The sequence below is a fragment of the Hypanus sabinus genome, chromosome X2 (assembly GCF_030144855.1).
Source record: "Hypanus sabinus isolate sHypSab1 chromosome X2, sHypSab1.hap1, whole genome shotgun sequence".
Classification (NCBI taxonomy): Eukaryota; Metazoa; Chordata; class Chondrichthyes; order Myliobatiformes; family Dasyatidae; genus Hypanus; species Hypanus sabinus.
In genome coordinates this window covers 38,900,953-38,914,973 of record NC_082739.1, presented here as the reverse complement: position 1 = coordinate 38,914,973, position 14,021 = coordinate 38,900,953, and the positions used below count along the sequence as shown (strand labels likewise).

General features: G+C 39.6%; 1 protein-coding gene across 2 annotated transcripts in view; it reads right to left on the bottom strand.

Moving 5' to 3' along the window:
- LOC132385260 (myb/SANT-like DNA-binding domain-containing protein 2) overlaps window positions 1-14,021 on the bottom strand; it is a 47,487-nt gene that overhangs the window by 7,523 nt on the left and 25,943 nt on the right. Inside the window, exon 3 of one of the 2 annotated variants that reach the window (XM_059957277.1) lies at window positions 2,951-3,011. In XM_059957277.1, the coding sequence (XP_059813260.1) occupies window positions 2,951-3,011 (61 nt within the window). The remainder of the gene's footprint in view (window positions 1-2,950; window positions 3,012-14,021) is intronic. The other variant, XM_059957278.1, reaches the window with a different exon arrangement.

Below are 14,021 nucleotides of genomic sequence, written 5' to 3'. Positions count from 1 at the left end.
GGTTGAAAGAAAATAAGGTGCATGTAGAAGCCATTCTCTATCTGTACTGTACACAGTCTTGCACGTTTATTATGGTAACTCATCACATGAGTAGAGACACGGTAAAAGCAAAGGGAATAATGCTCTGCTCATTGCAATTTGTAGCAGCTGGGGACCGGTGGATTTCCTGTCTTTTGCTGACCACTCAGTTATCCTCAACTTACACATGTGTATCCTTAAGTTTCATTGCTCCAAGATTGTATGTTTGCCAATTGCTAAGAATTCAAAACATATCCTTGACTTTTGGAACAATCATTATATCATGCAAATATAACATATCCAGCAGCGGCAATTGTTTTGGTTTGGCTGTTACAATGCCAAGGTGGTCAAATTAAGATGATCAGACATGATGCCATCACCAGTTCTTCACTGATAATTCCTTCAAAAGCACAAGTCAAGTTTTTTTTTCTTCGTCAATAATTAGAATGCGATATGAAGACCTACTTTGTTTACATGAACTATCCACATTTTCATGTTTCCATTATTGGACATAGCATTTAGGATTCATACCCCAAGGAAGTCCTTTAACCACACAGAATCTGGGCTAAACCTCTAGTTCAATGGAATTTATGCAGTAACTAAAATATTTACAAACAGGATTGAGCAGCTTGTGAGTTTGGGCTGGATATCTAAAGTTTGAGCCATATATCACGCCCTTAATACACCAAGTTAACAGAACGGGCAAACAGTCAACAGGAGGTACATTCACTGAACTTTCTGCCAACTAATTTAGGTGCAATATTTTCAACTTCATTTCATCGAAGGTGGTACTCCTGTTCATTATACTATTTTAAATATTGAGCAATAACAGAACATTCCCTAAAGCTGTGGAGTTGGATTGTTTAAAAAATAAAAACTGCCAATCAACTGAAAATTAATTGGGAAATCTGAGTGTACAAAAATATCTATCACTGTCAGTGCCTTCCCTTATTCAGTCTGAAAGTTACTTGTTTGCAGAAGTATACTTAAAAATTCCACTTAATGATCTATTAGATTAACAGATCTCATGTTAAGTAAGGTCCTATTCACACCTTGGTCAGCAATGGGGAGTTATCAAACTTCTGTGTTCGAGGATTTGCCAACAGCACAACAAGGACCATCACCTAACTATGCCATTGTGAATGTATTCACAACTGTACAGTATTTACATTAACACATACAGTGCCTATAAAAAGTAATCATCACCCCCTAGAAGTTTTCATGTTTTATTGAATTACAACATCGAATCACTGTGGATTTAATTTGTGTTTTTTTTATATATACACTGATCAACAGAAGACTTCATGTCAAAGTGAAAACAGGTCTCTACAAAGTAATCTGAATCAATTACAAATGTAAAACAAAATAATTGATTGCATAAGCATCAACACACCCCCTCCCCTACCTTTAATATGACACACCAAATCATCACTGGTGCAGCCAACTGGTTTTAGAAGTCACATAATTGGTTAAATGGAAATCTGTTTTTGGAGTCATGTGCAGTCAAGGCGTTTCAATTAACTGTGATTAAAAAAAAATACATCTGTATCTGGAAGGGCCAAGTGCTCGTGGAGTCAGTATCCTGGCAAAAACTACACCATGAAGACAAATGAACACTCCAAGCAACTCTGCAAAAAGGTTTTTGAAAAGCAAAAGTCAGGACATAGATATAAATTTCCAAGTCACTGAATATATTGGAGTACTGTCCAGTCAATCATCAAATGGAAAGCATATGGCGCAGCTGTAAATCTCCCTAGAGTAGGGCATCCTCAAAAACTGAGTGACTGTGCAAGAAGGGAACAAATGAGGGAGAGTGCACATACAACTGTTGGCCGGAAGCCTCTCCAGTCACAGCTTTATGGGAGAATGGCAAAGAGAACATCGCTATTGAAAAAAACTTGCATGAAATCTCAACTAGAGTTTGCCAGAAGGCATGTGGGAGACTCTGAAGTCAGCTGGAAGAAGATTCTACGTCTTATGAAACCAAAATTGAGCTTTGTGACCATCAGAATAAAGGTTATGTCTGCTGTAAGCCAAACACCACACGTCATCAAAAACACACCATCCCTACTGTGAAGCATGGTGAAGGCTGCATCATACTGTGGTGATGCTTCGCTGCAGCAGGCCCTGGAAGGCTTGTGAAGGTAAATAGCAAAATTACTGCAGAAAGATACAGGGAAATCCTGGAGAAAAACTTAATGCAATCTGCAAGAGAGCTGCAACTTGGGAGATGATTTGCTTTCCAGTAAGATAATGCCCCCAAGTACAAAGCCAAAGCTACACAGGAATAGCTTAAAAACAACTAAGTTAATGTCCTGGAGTGGCCAAGTCAGAGTTCTCACCTCAATTGAGAATTGAGAATTGTGAATTGTGGCTGGACTTGAAAAGGGCTGTTCACTCACAATCCTCATGCAATCTAACAGAGCTTGAGCAGTTTTGTAAAGAAGAATGGGGAAAATTGCAGTGTCCAGATGTACAAAGCTGATAGAGACCTTTCCACACAGACTCAAGGCTATAATTGTTGCCAAAAGGTGCATCTACAAAATACTGAATTAAAGGGATGAATGTTTATGCAATCAGTTATTTTGTTTTATATTTGTAATTAATTTAGATCACTTTGCTGAGATCGGTTTTCACTTTGACACAAGAGTCTTTTTCTGTTGATCACTGTCAAAAAAACAAGTACATTTTGTAGGTACTGTACATCATACTCAGCAACAATCACCTAAGCGTGAATACTGACTGGTTTTCAGATTCTCCAGATCAGTAATCAGTGATGCCCCAGCATCAGGAATGGAACCAGACACTTGAAAATCTCAATTGCACACCTGCAGAATGAAATTGATTATATATTATGGCTCAGGCAAAATGATTTGAAATCCACTGTTGTAACATGCAAGGATTACTTTTAAACTTTTGAGAGATGACTTACTGCATGTTTTCTGTGGATTCACGTCGCGCTGGTGGTTTCTTCTTTACTAAATTCATTTCTTCTAGGAAAAGAAATTAATTGATTAAGAAGAGTTGGCTAATTTGATGAATTATTGTTTGAGAACAGTAATATTTGCACAATAGTCCTAAGAACACTCATTTAACAGGCACCATCACCTTATTCATGATGTGTTTGGTACATGCCCAAGAGTTATACCATATGTTACAAAACTATTCTGATCTAGCCAAAGTGCAAGGCAGTCCCCACAAGAACAACCTGACTGGACTTCAACACATTTAATCATAGACCAAATGCAACTAAGAGAACAGAAGCATGTTAATTTGTACATGTTGTAATCAAATGAAGGGTTTTACTATTAGATACAGGAGTAAGTGAAATATTTAGTTTGCTCTCTGAGAAACTTAAACAGATCATGAGATCTCTTTTCCTATCTGCTCTTACCCATGAGAGGCTGGCCTTTATCTGAAAGGACAGTTCTTGCTCTTCTCTTAAAATCCAGAAGGCTAGAATATCAAAATAAGCTATACAGAGATTTAAAATAAACATGCCCTCACAGGCAAATTAAAAATTAACTAATCAGGGGGCATTCACTTTTGTAAAATTTCAGTTACGTTTAGAGCCATGATAAAGACTGAGGGATTAGTGACCTTTATTCCCCATTGCCAGATTAGATAAGAGTACAAAGATAGAAAATAATTTGCACATTTCACAAACCATATGACTAGATTAATATTTCTTTTAAAAGGACACATGTCCCTCCACTTACCCAAGTTTAAATTGTTTTTTGCCTCTCTCCTCAGATACTTTCCCCCAAATAGCTACAGTCCTCCTTCAAGTGTGTTTGTGTGTACTTTAGTTAGTTTGCATAGCAGAAAGGCAAGTATATACTCAGTTGCCACTTTATTCGGTACACCTGTACATCTGCTTGTTTATACAAACATCCAATTAGCTAATCATGTAGCAGCAACTTGATGCATAACAACGTAAGCAAGAGGTTCGTTCAGATATTTCAAAGCAAACATCAAAATGGGGAAGTAGTGCAATCTAAGTGACTTTGACCATGGAATGATTGTTGGTGCCACATGGGGTGGTTTGAGTATCTTAAAAATTGATCTCATGCACAACAGTCTCTGGAGTTTATTGAGAATGATGCATGCATGCATGCATAAACAAATAAATAAATCGATAAATAAGATGAATCCAGGGAGCAGCAGCTCTGTGGGCAAAAATACCTTGTTAATGAGAGGTCAGAGGAGAATGGCCAGACTAGTTCAAGCTGACAGGAAGGTGACAGTAACTCAAATAAGCACGTGTTACAACAGTGGTGGGCAGAAGAGCAACTCTGAATGCACAATATGTTAAAACTTGCTGTGGATCAGCTATAGTAGCAGAAGACCACAAACATGCACCTAGTGGCCATTTTATTAGGTATATGAGGTACCTAATAAAGTGGCCACGAAGTGTATGAACCAGTTTACTATACAGAAGTGTGTTTCTTTGGATGGTGAGAAAATTCAATTAAAAATTATACACTTTCAAAATTGCATTCATCTGGGGAGCAGATATGTTGATGTGATGTCAGTGCCACCCTTAATGAGAAACAAAGCAACCTTCAAGAGGGGATTCTTTATTACATCGCTACTACCAGTTAAATATGTAGTTTACAGCATTGACAATGTAATTATGCTGCTTGATTTCAATGAAAGTGGTTGAGATTCAATGTAAAGTTCTTATAAGAGAAGAACTTTAAACCTGTAATCCAGAAAACGTATCAGGAGTTTAGTTTCTGCTTCACAAGGGCCTAAAAAGTTGCATACACACCTTCCAAGTGTTCTCTCCAAATGGAAATCACATTTCCACGGACAATAGTAATAGTCCATGCTCTATTCCCCCCAACCTCCTCTCTCATCATAAGCACCAACATATTGTATTTCTGGAATTCCAACAGGGCAGCACAAATTTCCACAGCTTTCCTCGTCTTATTAGGAAAATATATTTGTTAAACTCGTAGAATTGTTCCACTGAAATGAATGAGTGAAAAGGTCACCTCTTTGAAAAGTCAGAAGTTTACTAGGTTAGTTTAAATGATTTTAAGTGTGTGCCCCTTGTGATCAAATATATAAAACTTCTAAACAAATATTAGACAATTACTTTTAAACAGGTTTCAAACGTCACAAAGGTTTGGAATTTACAAACATTCAACAGCGGTTACAGCTTTGTTAGCTGGTGAACCAGGGACACGGCCTCTCGAACAGAGACATCCCAGGAGTGCAGATAGCTCTTAAACTGCAAGACACCATGCTGACGTGCTGGGAGGAAAAGTAGCAGAAGACTGCACCATCCAATGTTGGAAGAAACAGGCCCAAGCCACTTGGTCAACAATTTCAGAAAAAGCAAGACCTGCCATATTACTGACCTAAAGATCTGTTTAACGCAAATTCAATTCCAGTGGATGACATGCTTCAAATCTATTTTAATTTACAAGCAATCTGTCATTATCATTTGGATCTAGCATTCAAATCTAGAGGACACAGAACTCTTTGGCAGAAGTGATTAAATTAACATCCTATCTTATTCTGAAGTTCCTGCAACATGTCAGGCAAATAAAGTTAATGTTTTAACCTATTATGACAGACAATTCATTTTCTGTTCCTCTACAGGCAGCAAAGAAATGGCATTCTTTCTGTATTTTCCCCAGCTTGTTCATGAAGAAAATAAACTGAAATCTCCAAGCCCTCCACACTCAGTTTAAAAGGCAACATGGTAGTGTAGTGGCTGGCATGATGCTTTACAGCACCAACTACTCTGGTTCAAATCCCACCGTCACTTGTAAGGAGTCTGTACATTCTCCCTGTGACTGCGTGGGTTTCCTCTGGGTGCACCAGTTTCCACCCATTGTCTGGTGGGTTAATTGGTCTTTGTAAACTGTCCCCAATTAGGCTGGGATTAAACCAGGGACAGCTGGGCAGCGTGGCTCAAAGGACTGAAAGGGCCTATACCATGCTGTAATGGAATACAAGTGACTTTAATGATGGTTCTCTCAACCCTCAAAACAATGCCACTGGTTTTTCAAGTTGGAAATCAGGTTGGGTTTTAGCTTAATATCACCTGTAAAGTACTTCAATAACTTAAGCTCAACCAGCTAGAGAACAAGCTTGGACAGAGTAGCACACAGGTGTGGAGAGTCATGAAGAACATCACTGGCTTCAATCAGCCTAGCTATACAGCCTTGGAATGCAGCCATGAATAGGCTAATAAGTTAAACCCATTCTTCAATAGGTTTGGTAATTGCCCTCCTGTTCACACCCCCCTCAACACACCAGCCCAGATGCACAGGCACCCAAAGCTCCCTTAGCACCAACCCTACCCCTCCTCCCCACTTCAGTTCAACCCATGGATGAATAACACAGACTATCACTGTCCACATCCCCTCCCTGATCTGCACCTAGCATCCACACCTCCACATACCAACCGCTATTGTCCTGATCTTCAACTCCCCAGTCATCATGGACTCACCTTCACTACTGAGCAGGTGAGAAGGGCTCTGGGGAAACTTGGACACTGCAAAACATTGGGGCCAGATGGTGTGAACCCCATGGTCCTGAAGGAGTGTGCTGAGCAGCCGTGTGGAGTTCTCCAGCACATTTTCAGTCTGAGTCTCAAGCAGGAAAGGGTCCTGACTGTGTGGAAAACATATTGTGTGGTCCCAGTACCAAAGAAGGGCCAACTAAAGTCTTGAATAACTACCATCCAGTGGCCCTGACCTCACACATCATGAAGGCCCTCGAGAGGCTTGTCCTGGCTCACTTCCGACCCCAGTCAGATCAGCCCTCGATCCCTTGCAATTTGCCTACCAGGAGCAGTGGTGTTGACGATGCCACCATCTACCTGCTGAACAGAGCCTACTCCTATTTGGATAAGCAGGGCAGCACTGAGGATCATGTTGTTTGATTTCTCAAGTGCCTTCAATACCATACAGCAGTCCTCATTGCTGGGGAAAAAGCTCTGTTCAATGCAGGTTGGCACTTCCACTGTGCCCTGGATGATGGTCTACCAGATTGCTACACCACTGCTTGTGCAGCTTCAGAGCTGTGTGTCACGTGCTCTAAGCAGCACAGGGGTCCCTGAGGAGACTGCACTGGCTCCCTTCCTGTTTACCCTGTATACCTCAAACTTTAGAAGCAACACTGAGTCGTGTCATCTGCAGAAATTCTCTGATGACTCAGTGATAGTTGGGTGTACAAAGGGAGGACATGAGGCCGAATACAGGGCCCTGGTGGAGGACTTTGTCAAATAGTGCAAGCTGAATCATCTGCAGCTCAACATCAGTAAGACAAAGGAGATAGTGATAACTTTAGGACAACCAAGTCTGCACCACTCCCTGTTACTATTGATGGCAAGGACATGGATGAGGTGAGGACCTACAAGTACCTGGGGGTGCACCTGGACAATAGACCTGAGTGGAGCACCAACAGAGGCTGTGTACAAGCCAGAGTCACCACTACTTCCTGCGGAGACCAAGGTCCTTTAGAGTATGAAGGCCTCTCCTTCATACGTTCTACCAGTCTACTGTCACCTGTACAATCTTCTATGTGGTGATGTGCTGGGACAATGGCATTAACACTGGAGATGCCAAAAGGCTCAATAAATTGATTAGAAAGGCTGGCTCTGTAATAGGAGTCAAACTGGACATTTTAGACTCCTTTTTTCCTGTTATTAATTTGTTTACCACACCTTGCTATCACAGACACCCTGTGCAATACTATCATGACTTCTTATCTGGACCACGTGAATGTGCACCCATTACTGTATAACATCATTGTAATTCTTGCACTACCATCTTATCAGTGAGAACTTGGAAATCTTGTGCATCTTATTTTTAGGCAACTCATTTTTTTTTATTTTTTCTTACTTTTTTTCTCCCCCCCCCCCCTGAATATTTGTATCTCTTTTGCATTTGTAATGCTACTGTGACACTGTAATTTCCTTTGGGATCAATAAAGTTTCTATCTTCTAAGGTGTCCAAGTTATTATTCAAGTGGAAACCATGTGACTCAATGGCAAAAGTATTACCAACAGCACAACAGAAAAATGTTGTCTTCTGTTATTGCTGACAAATCCACTCTCCAACTCTACAAATGAAGTTGCCTCTTCAGCATTTGAAGCAGATGCTTCCACATCTCACATTTGCTTTTAAGACACTTTGCTCTTCTTCCCCCATCTACTGCCCGATCTCAATGACTGGGACCTTTAAAATAATTTCCTGCCTCTCACTCCCTCAAGCTTCACTTATAGCCATGTTAACCTATTGACACATCTCGATTTGCTACCTCACACTTTCCAAAAGGTACTCAGTTTACATTTCTAGATATTAACATGCTAGTTTGATCTTTTATTATATTTAAAAGTTTTGAGGTCCATTTGGGCTCATAATTTTGCTTTTAAGCAACAAGGAATGGCTGATTTGAAAGAAGTAGGAAATTGCTATCTCCCCTGGTCACCCCATTCTTAAAGGGAAGCAATGCATAGATTAGATTATTTAATATGCATCAGTATAAAATGTAGTCTTAATAACTGCACACTATGATGCAGTAATCTCTATAATCTAAATTGCTTAATGGTGTTGATTCAATTAAGTACATATCTCTTCCATTTTGAGCCATTTAATTGTCAGATAATTTAAGCTTTGCAATAAAACAATTTAGAATAAATAAATATGAAGACTCATCTCATAAACAAAATTAACAAAGAAATCAACAAAAAATTGAATGCTAGCCACTGTTAGAAGGGAAATGAAGCAGAAATATTTTGCAACAAAACTATGACCAGACCATAGCTTGAGTATCATGCAAACACACAAAATGCTGGAGGGACTTAGCAGCATCTATGGAAAATGAATAAACAAGTCGATGTTTTGGGCAGAGACCCTTCTTCAGGATTGGAAAGCAAGGGGGAAAGACACCAGAATAAGAAAGTGGGGGGGGGGGGGGTGGAGGGGTGGGAAGGAGGATAGCTAAAAGGTGAGAGACGCTTGCTGCTACTTATGCAGGGGAGTGGAAGAGGGGTCTTTGGGGTTTGAAAGTTCTGTCGTTCATTCTTTTGGGGTTCTTCTGTTTTGCGTGGGTATCTGCAAAGACAAGTCTTTCAGATTGCATACTGTATATATTCTGATAATAAACAGAACCATTTGAAAAGGATAATACTCCGGTAGGTTGCTCTTCATCTGCATCTCCTGTTTCCTGTACTTCTCTCACCCCACCTCTCCAAACAGAACAAATGTCGAATTCCTTTGGTCTGCACCTTCATCCTTCACAGTTTCTGCTTCCAACGCATTTCTATCAGCTGATATATAATCCCACTGCTAGTCACATCTTGCAGGGACTGCAAGTCTAATTCCACAGGGTCAGACTCGCCCCACCACTCTTATGATCCACTCTACACCTGCTTCTCCCCATCCGCTGGTACTTACACTGGCAACCACAAGAGCAACACCTGTTCCCACACTTCACTGCTCACCATAACCCTAGGTCTAACTGAAGCAGAGATTGAAATGCACTCTCTCCAACTTTATCTATTCCATTTGGTATTTACAATATGGCCTCCTTTACATCGTCAACATCACGGCTCACTCAGTAACTGGTTTGCCGAGCATGCAAACCAAGTCTCTGATATCCTTTGAGCACCCAGTTGCCTTTCAACTCCTTCTCATTTCCACACTGATCTGCCTGCTCTTGGCCATCTCCACCATCAAGGTGAGAGGTATTACCCCTCAATAGGCTATGACTTAATGGAATGAACATTGAATTTTTCTATTTCAGGTATACCCCAGTACATGTTGCTTTCTCTCCCTTTCTGATTCACCCAGGTTTTCTCAACTACCACCCAGCACTAATCCCCAACTCCATTAAGTTTCTTTCCCTTCTCCTACAAGGTACCATCTACCTATCACCCACATTTAATCTGCCCAATGCACTTCCCTGACCCTAGTTCCACTTATTACTCAGATTCCACAATCCACAGCCCTATACTATCTCCATCTCAATCCTCCCCTTTCCCTACCTGGTTCCACCTATCATTTCCCAGCTCCTGCCTCACCTTTATATACTGGCCAACTGCTCTCTACACAGTCCTGACACAGAATCTTGACCTGAAATGCTAACTATCCCTCTGTCTCCACAGATGCTGCTTGACCTGCTTTAGTTCCTCCAGTAGTTCTCCCCCCACCCCTGCCGATGGGATTTCCTGATTTCAAAATGTCCCACTCTCCATTAAGCACCAGAATCATTGAGTCAAGATGATCTTGTTACAGAAATTGAGGATTTTGTGATAATATAGATTGAGATGAAAAGCATAGCAGCCTCATTAGGCTATTTATAAAATTAAGAGAACAATCCAACTGACAAAAACAGTCCATGTTTAGGAGATCTCCACCTGGGTAGCAGTAACAGGACTTGGCTTAGCCACATACACCCAAGATAAAATTAGTGAACAATCTTGCTTTCCCTCACAAAAATGCATCCAACTAATTCTGATTTAGCTGTAATCCTCTGAATTGAATAAGCCTGTAGAAATTAAGTTCAAATGAAATGGCCACTGTTGTCAATGCAGTTACAGTCAGGGCTTCGGTAACCACACTTCAATTCGTGGATACACTTCCAGGAGTTTAAAAAAAAACAAGAATTATTTCTTCACACAGCAAGCTTGACAACTAAAAACAGATTTCAGAAACCCTGCAATAGGTCTGTTCGCTCAGATCTTTGTTCCAGATTTTAACATATATGCCTGCCATGTAAATATGTATCGCCAATTCCAAACTGACTGCATAGTTTTGACTGTCAAGTCAAACTTTTTAAACAGCTGCTCAAGTCATGAACAAATCTATGCAGTTACACCATGAGAATCCTTCAGTTCAGAATTCTAAAGGTACAGATTCACAGTTAAATACAGAACACAGCACAGAAGGAAACCAATGGAGTTATTGGATGCATACTGGCTCCCTGCAAAAACAACAAACTAGTTGCAGACTCCTACTCTCTCCCCAAAGCCTTGCAAATTACTTTATTTCATGCATTATTGAACACTATTAAATCTGCCTCCACTTAACCCAGACCATAATCGCTTGCTGTGTACAAAAATTTTGCCTGGTACTACTACACTTTTTTTTTGATTCAGCTTCATTTTATGCCTTGAGCTTCCTAAGCACACTAGCAATGGGAACAATTTTTCCTCCAGTACATTGTTCATCTTATGATTTTAAATACCCGTTAGATCCCCTCACAACCATGTTCACAGGGGAACAGCCCCAGTGTCAGTGGTCAGTACACACACATAACCAGAGCTCTTTAATCTCTAGACTCATTAGTAAATGCACTCTTCACCTTTTAAAGCCTTTAACTTTTAAACATGATGCCCAGACTAGTCACAATACTCTAGTTGTGGCAAAACAAGTGTTTTTCACTTACCTTTTTCAGCAAGCTTCAACTATGAAACTCAAAAGATTCTTTTTGCCTGTGAGAAATACTGCATAGGCTGGTTGATTAATGCAATAATGGATTTCAAAATTGGACATACCAACAACTTCTGCTAGTTTTTGAGGAGTTTCTAAGGGGTGGGGGATAATTATTAACTAGATGACAGAGTGATTGTTGAATTAGTAAAGATATAAATCTTGCATACACAAACAACACCCTATGTTCCTAAGGAGACAATCGATCAACGTTAATAGTACACCATTTAATCAACTTTTTCTGTGGGGGAAAAATATCAGACCTCTCCATGCCAAAAGAGTAAAAAAATCTGCAACACTTAAAAAGAACAACGGGCCATGTCCGCTGAAACATTTTCTTGTAGATGAAAACTTTATTTAGGTTTCATTTGTCAGGCTTGGGAAATTGTTACGATGATGACATCTGACAAGCAAATTATTGAATCCAGGATGTGTACAAAAAGATCAACAGAATAAGTTGACAAGGGTCAGAGTACATGGAACAAACATAGTTATACCTCTACATTATACTTCACCTGTATTTCATCTGCTTATAGCACTGTTTATATCATACAGTAAATTTAAAATTGAACCAATTGTTTTCTGAGCCAGTTATCTGCTTTTGAATTCAATATATTCACACCGCTAGCCAGATTTAAACTGTGATTGAAGACAGTAATATACCATTTTGGTTCCAGATGTGATAAAGTGAGGGACAAACATCTGCAAACCAATAATTCAGAAATAACACTGGCTGGATAAACTGCTGCTTTCCACCCTTTGTACAACTTCAAATGTAATATTCACTCTCTCAATGATAGCTATTAAGGAGTGATCATAATGAGTCTACTTCTCATGCTCTTGACATATGCAGGAGAAAAAACCTTACATGATCCAAGACTGTACCATTTCTCCACCATCTCCTCAAATAAGTAAAACAATATTAGGAGTATTTTAAAAGTAGAAATGTTACAAACAGATGGATCTTAGCTAATCCCTCTCACACAGCTAAACTCACTAGTTCCTCCAGAGTTTCCTGTTATTTGGCTTGTTTAGAGAAAATAAGAAAATATTTGTGAAAGTATGATGTACTCAATATAATCCTAACATAATGGCAAATCAGTATTCATCAGCCCTCCAGTTTTACATTTTCATACTGGCTCTCAAAAACTAGTATTCAATAAACTATTAGTATCTGCCACCAAGTAGAAGGCTTATCAAGTCAATGAATAGGATGCTTCTAAACAAGAGTAAAACTAAATGGTAACAGTGACTGCTGAGATGCAGTTTCTTACAGATTAATATAACATACATATGCATAGGGTATGGGATTGATACAGGTACATATGCTCCCATGGGATGCCATGTTAGCGCAGTAGTTGGCGCAACACTTTTTACAGCTCAGGCTGTTCCAGAGTTCACAGTTCAAAGACACTGTCTATAAGAAGTTTGTACATTCTCCCAATGACTGTGTGGGTTTCCTCCAGGTATTCCAGTTCCCTCCCACAGTCCAAATGTGTAACATTTGTAGGTTAATTGCTCTTTTTAAGTTTGCCTATGATCAGGTTAGTGTTAAACAGGTGTGTTGCTTGGCAGTGCAGCTCATTGGGCTAGAAGGGCCTGCTCTGCATCTCCAAGTAAACAAATAAATATGCAATTGTTTAAGGATCTTTCCACGTTCCAGTTATGCCAAAATCCTTTACATTGGCTGGTGAAGAAATTCTCTTAGGATAGAAATCTGCTGAGCAACTCAATACTTGAGGGTCTGCTCTAGGTACAGATTACCTTTGCCCAAAGAGCAAAACTGAATCTCTCCCAAATGAAGTGTACATTCATGAGTTATGGACATCATCCAATTCATTCAAATGTCATACATCAATGATCCATTTGTTCCCTATCTACATCTTTGGACTTGCATGAATATTATTTTATCCTGTACTTGCAAAAAAAAAAAGCAGAAGCCTACAATTAGTTGACATGCCCCGCTGAAATAATAGAGTTTTCCCATTCTTGCCATCTCAGCAAATTAGGCAAGGGTAGTCAGCGAAAATAAGAAATTTTGCAATTATCCTCCTGAGATAATGAAGGGAGAACAGGATTGACACACACATTGCAACAAAAGTAACAACTTTTGTTGCATCCAAAATATAGATGATCTTTGAGAATATCTACTAACCCACAAGACATTAAATACCGAGGAGAAAAACGCCATACATTTTAAATTGTAAAGCAACCATTGGGATCTGGTATGGTACAGTCCAGATAGCACTGTGTTAGTGGTATTCAGCAGCAAAATCTAGTGCAAGGTGATGTTTTTTGAAAAAATGTTTTATACTTGCTATGTTTTTATTAATCTGCCACAACCACAGGGATGGACATTCACCACCATTTTCTCACACACACCTCTAGACACAAACAAAATACAAAAGTACAAATTCTGTAGAGGTACTGAACACTGGAGAGCTTCCAGAAATTCAAGTGAGCAATGACAAATTTCTCATTTTCTAATCTCCGAGTACTGCAACAATTTATCAGTAACCACATTCTGGCCTCTTGATTCTCATA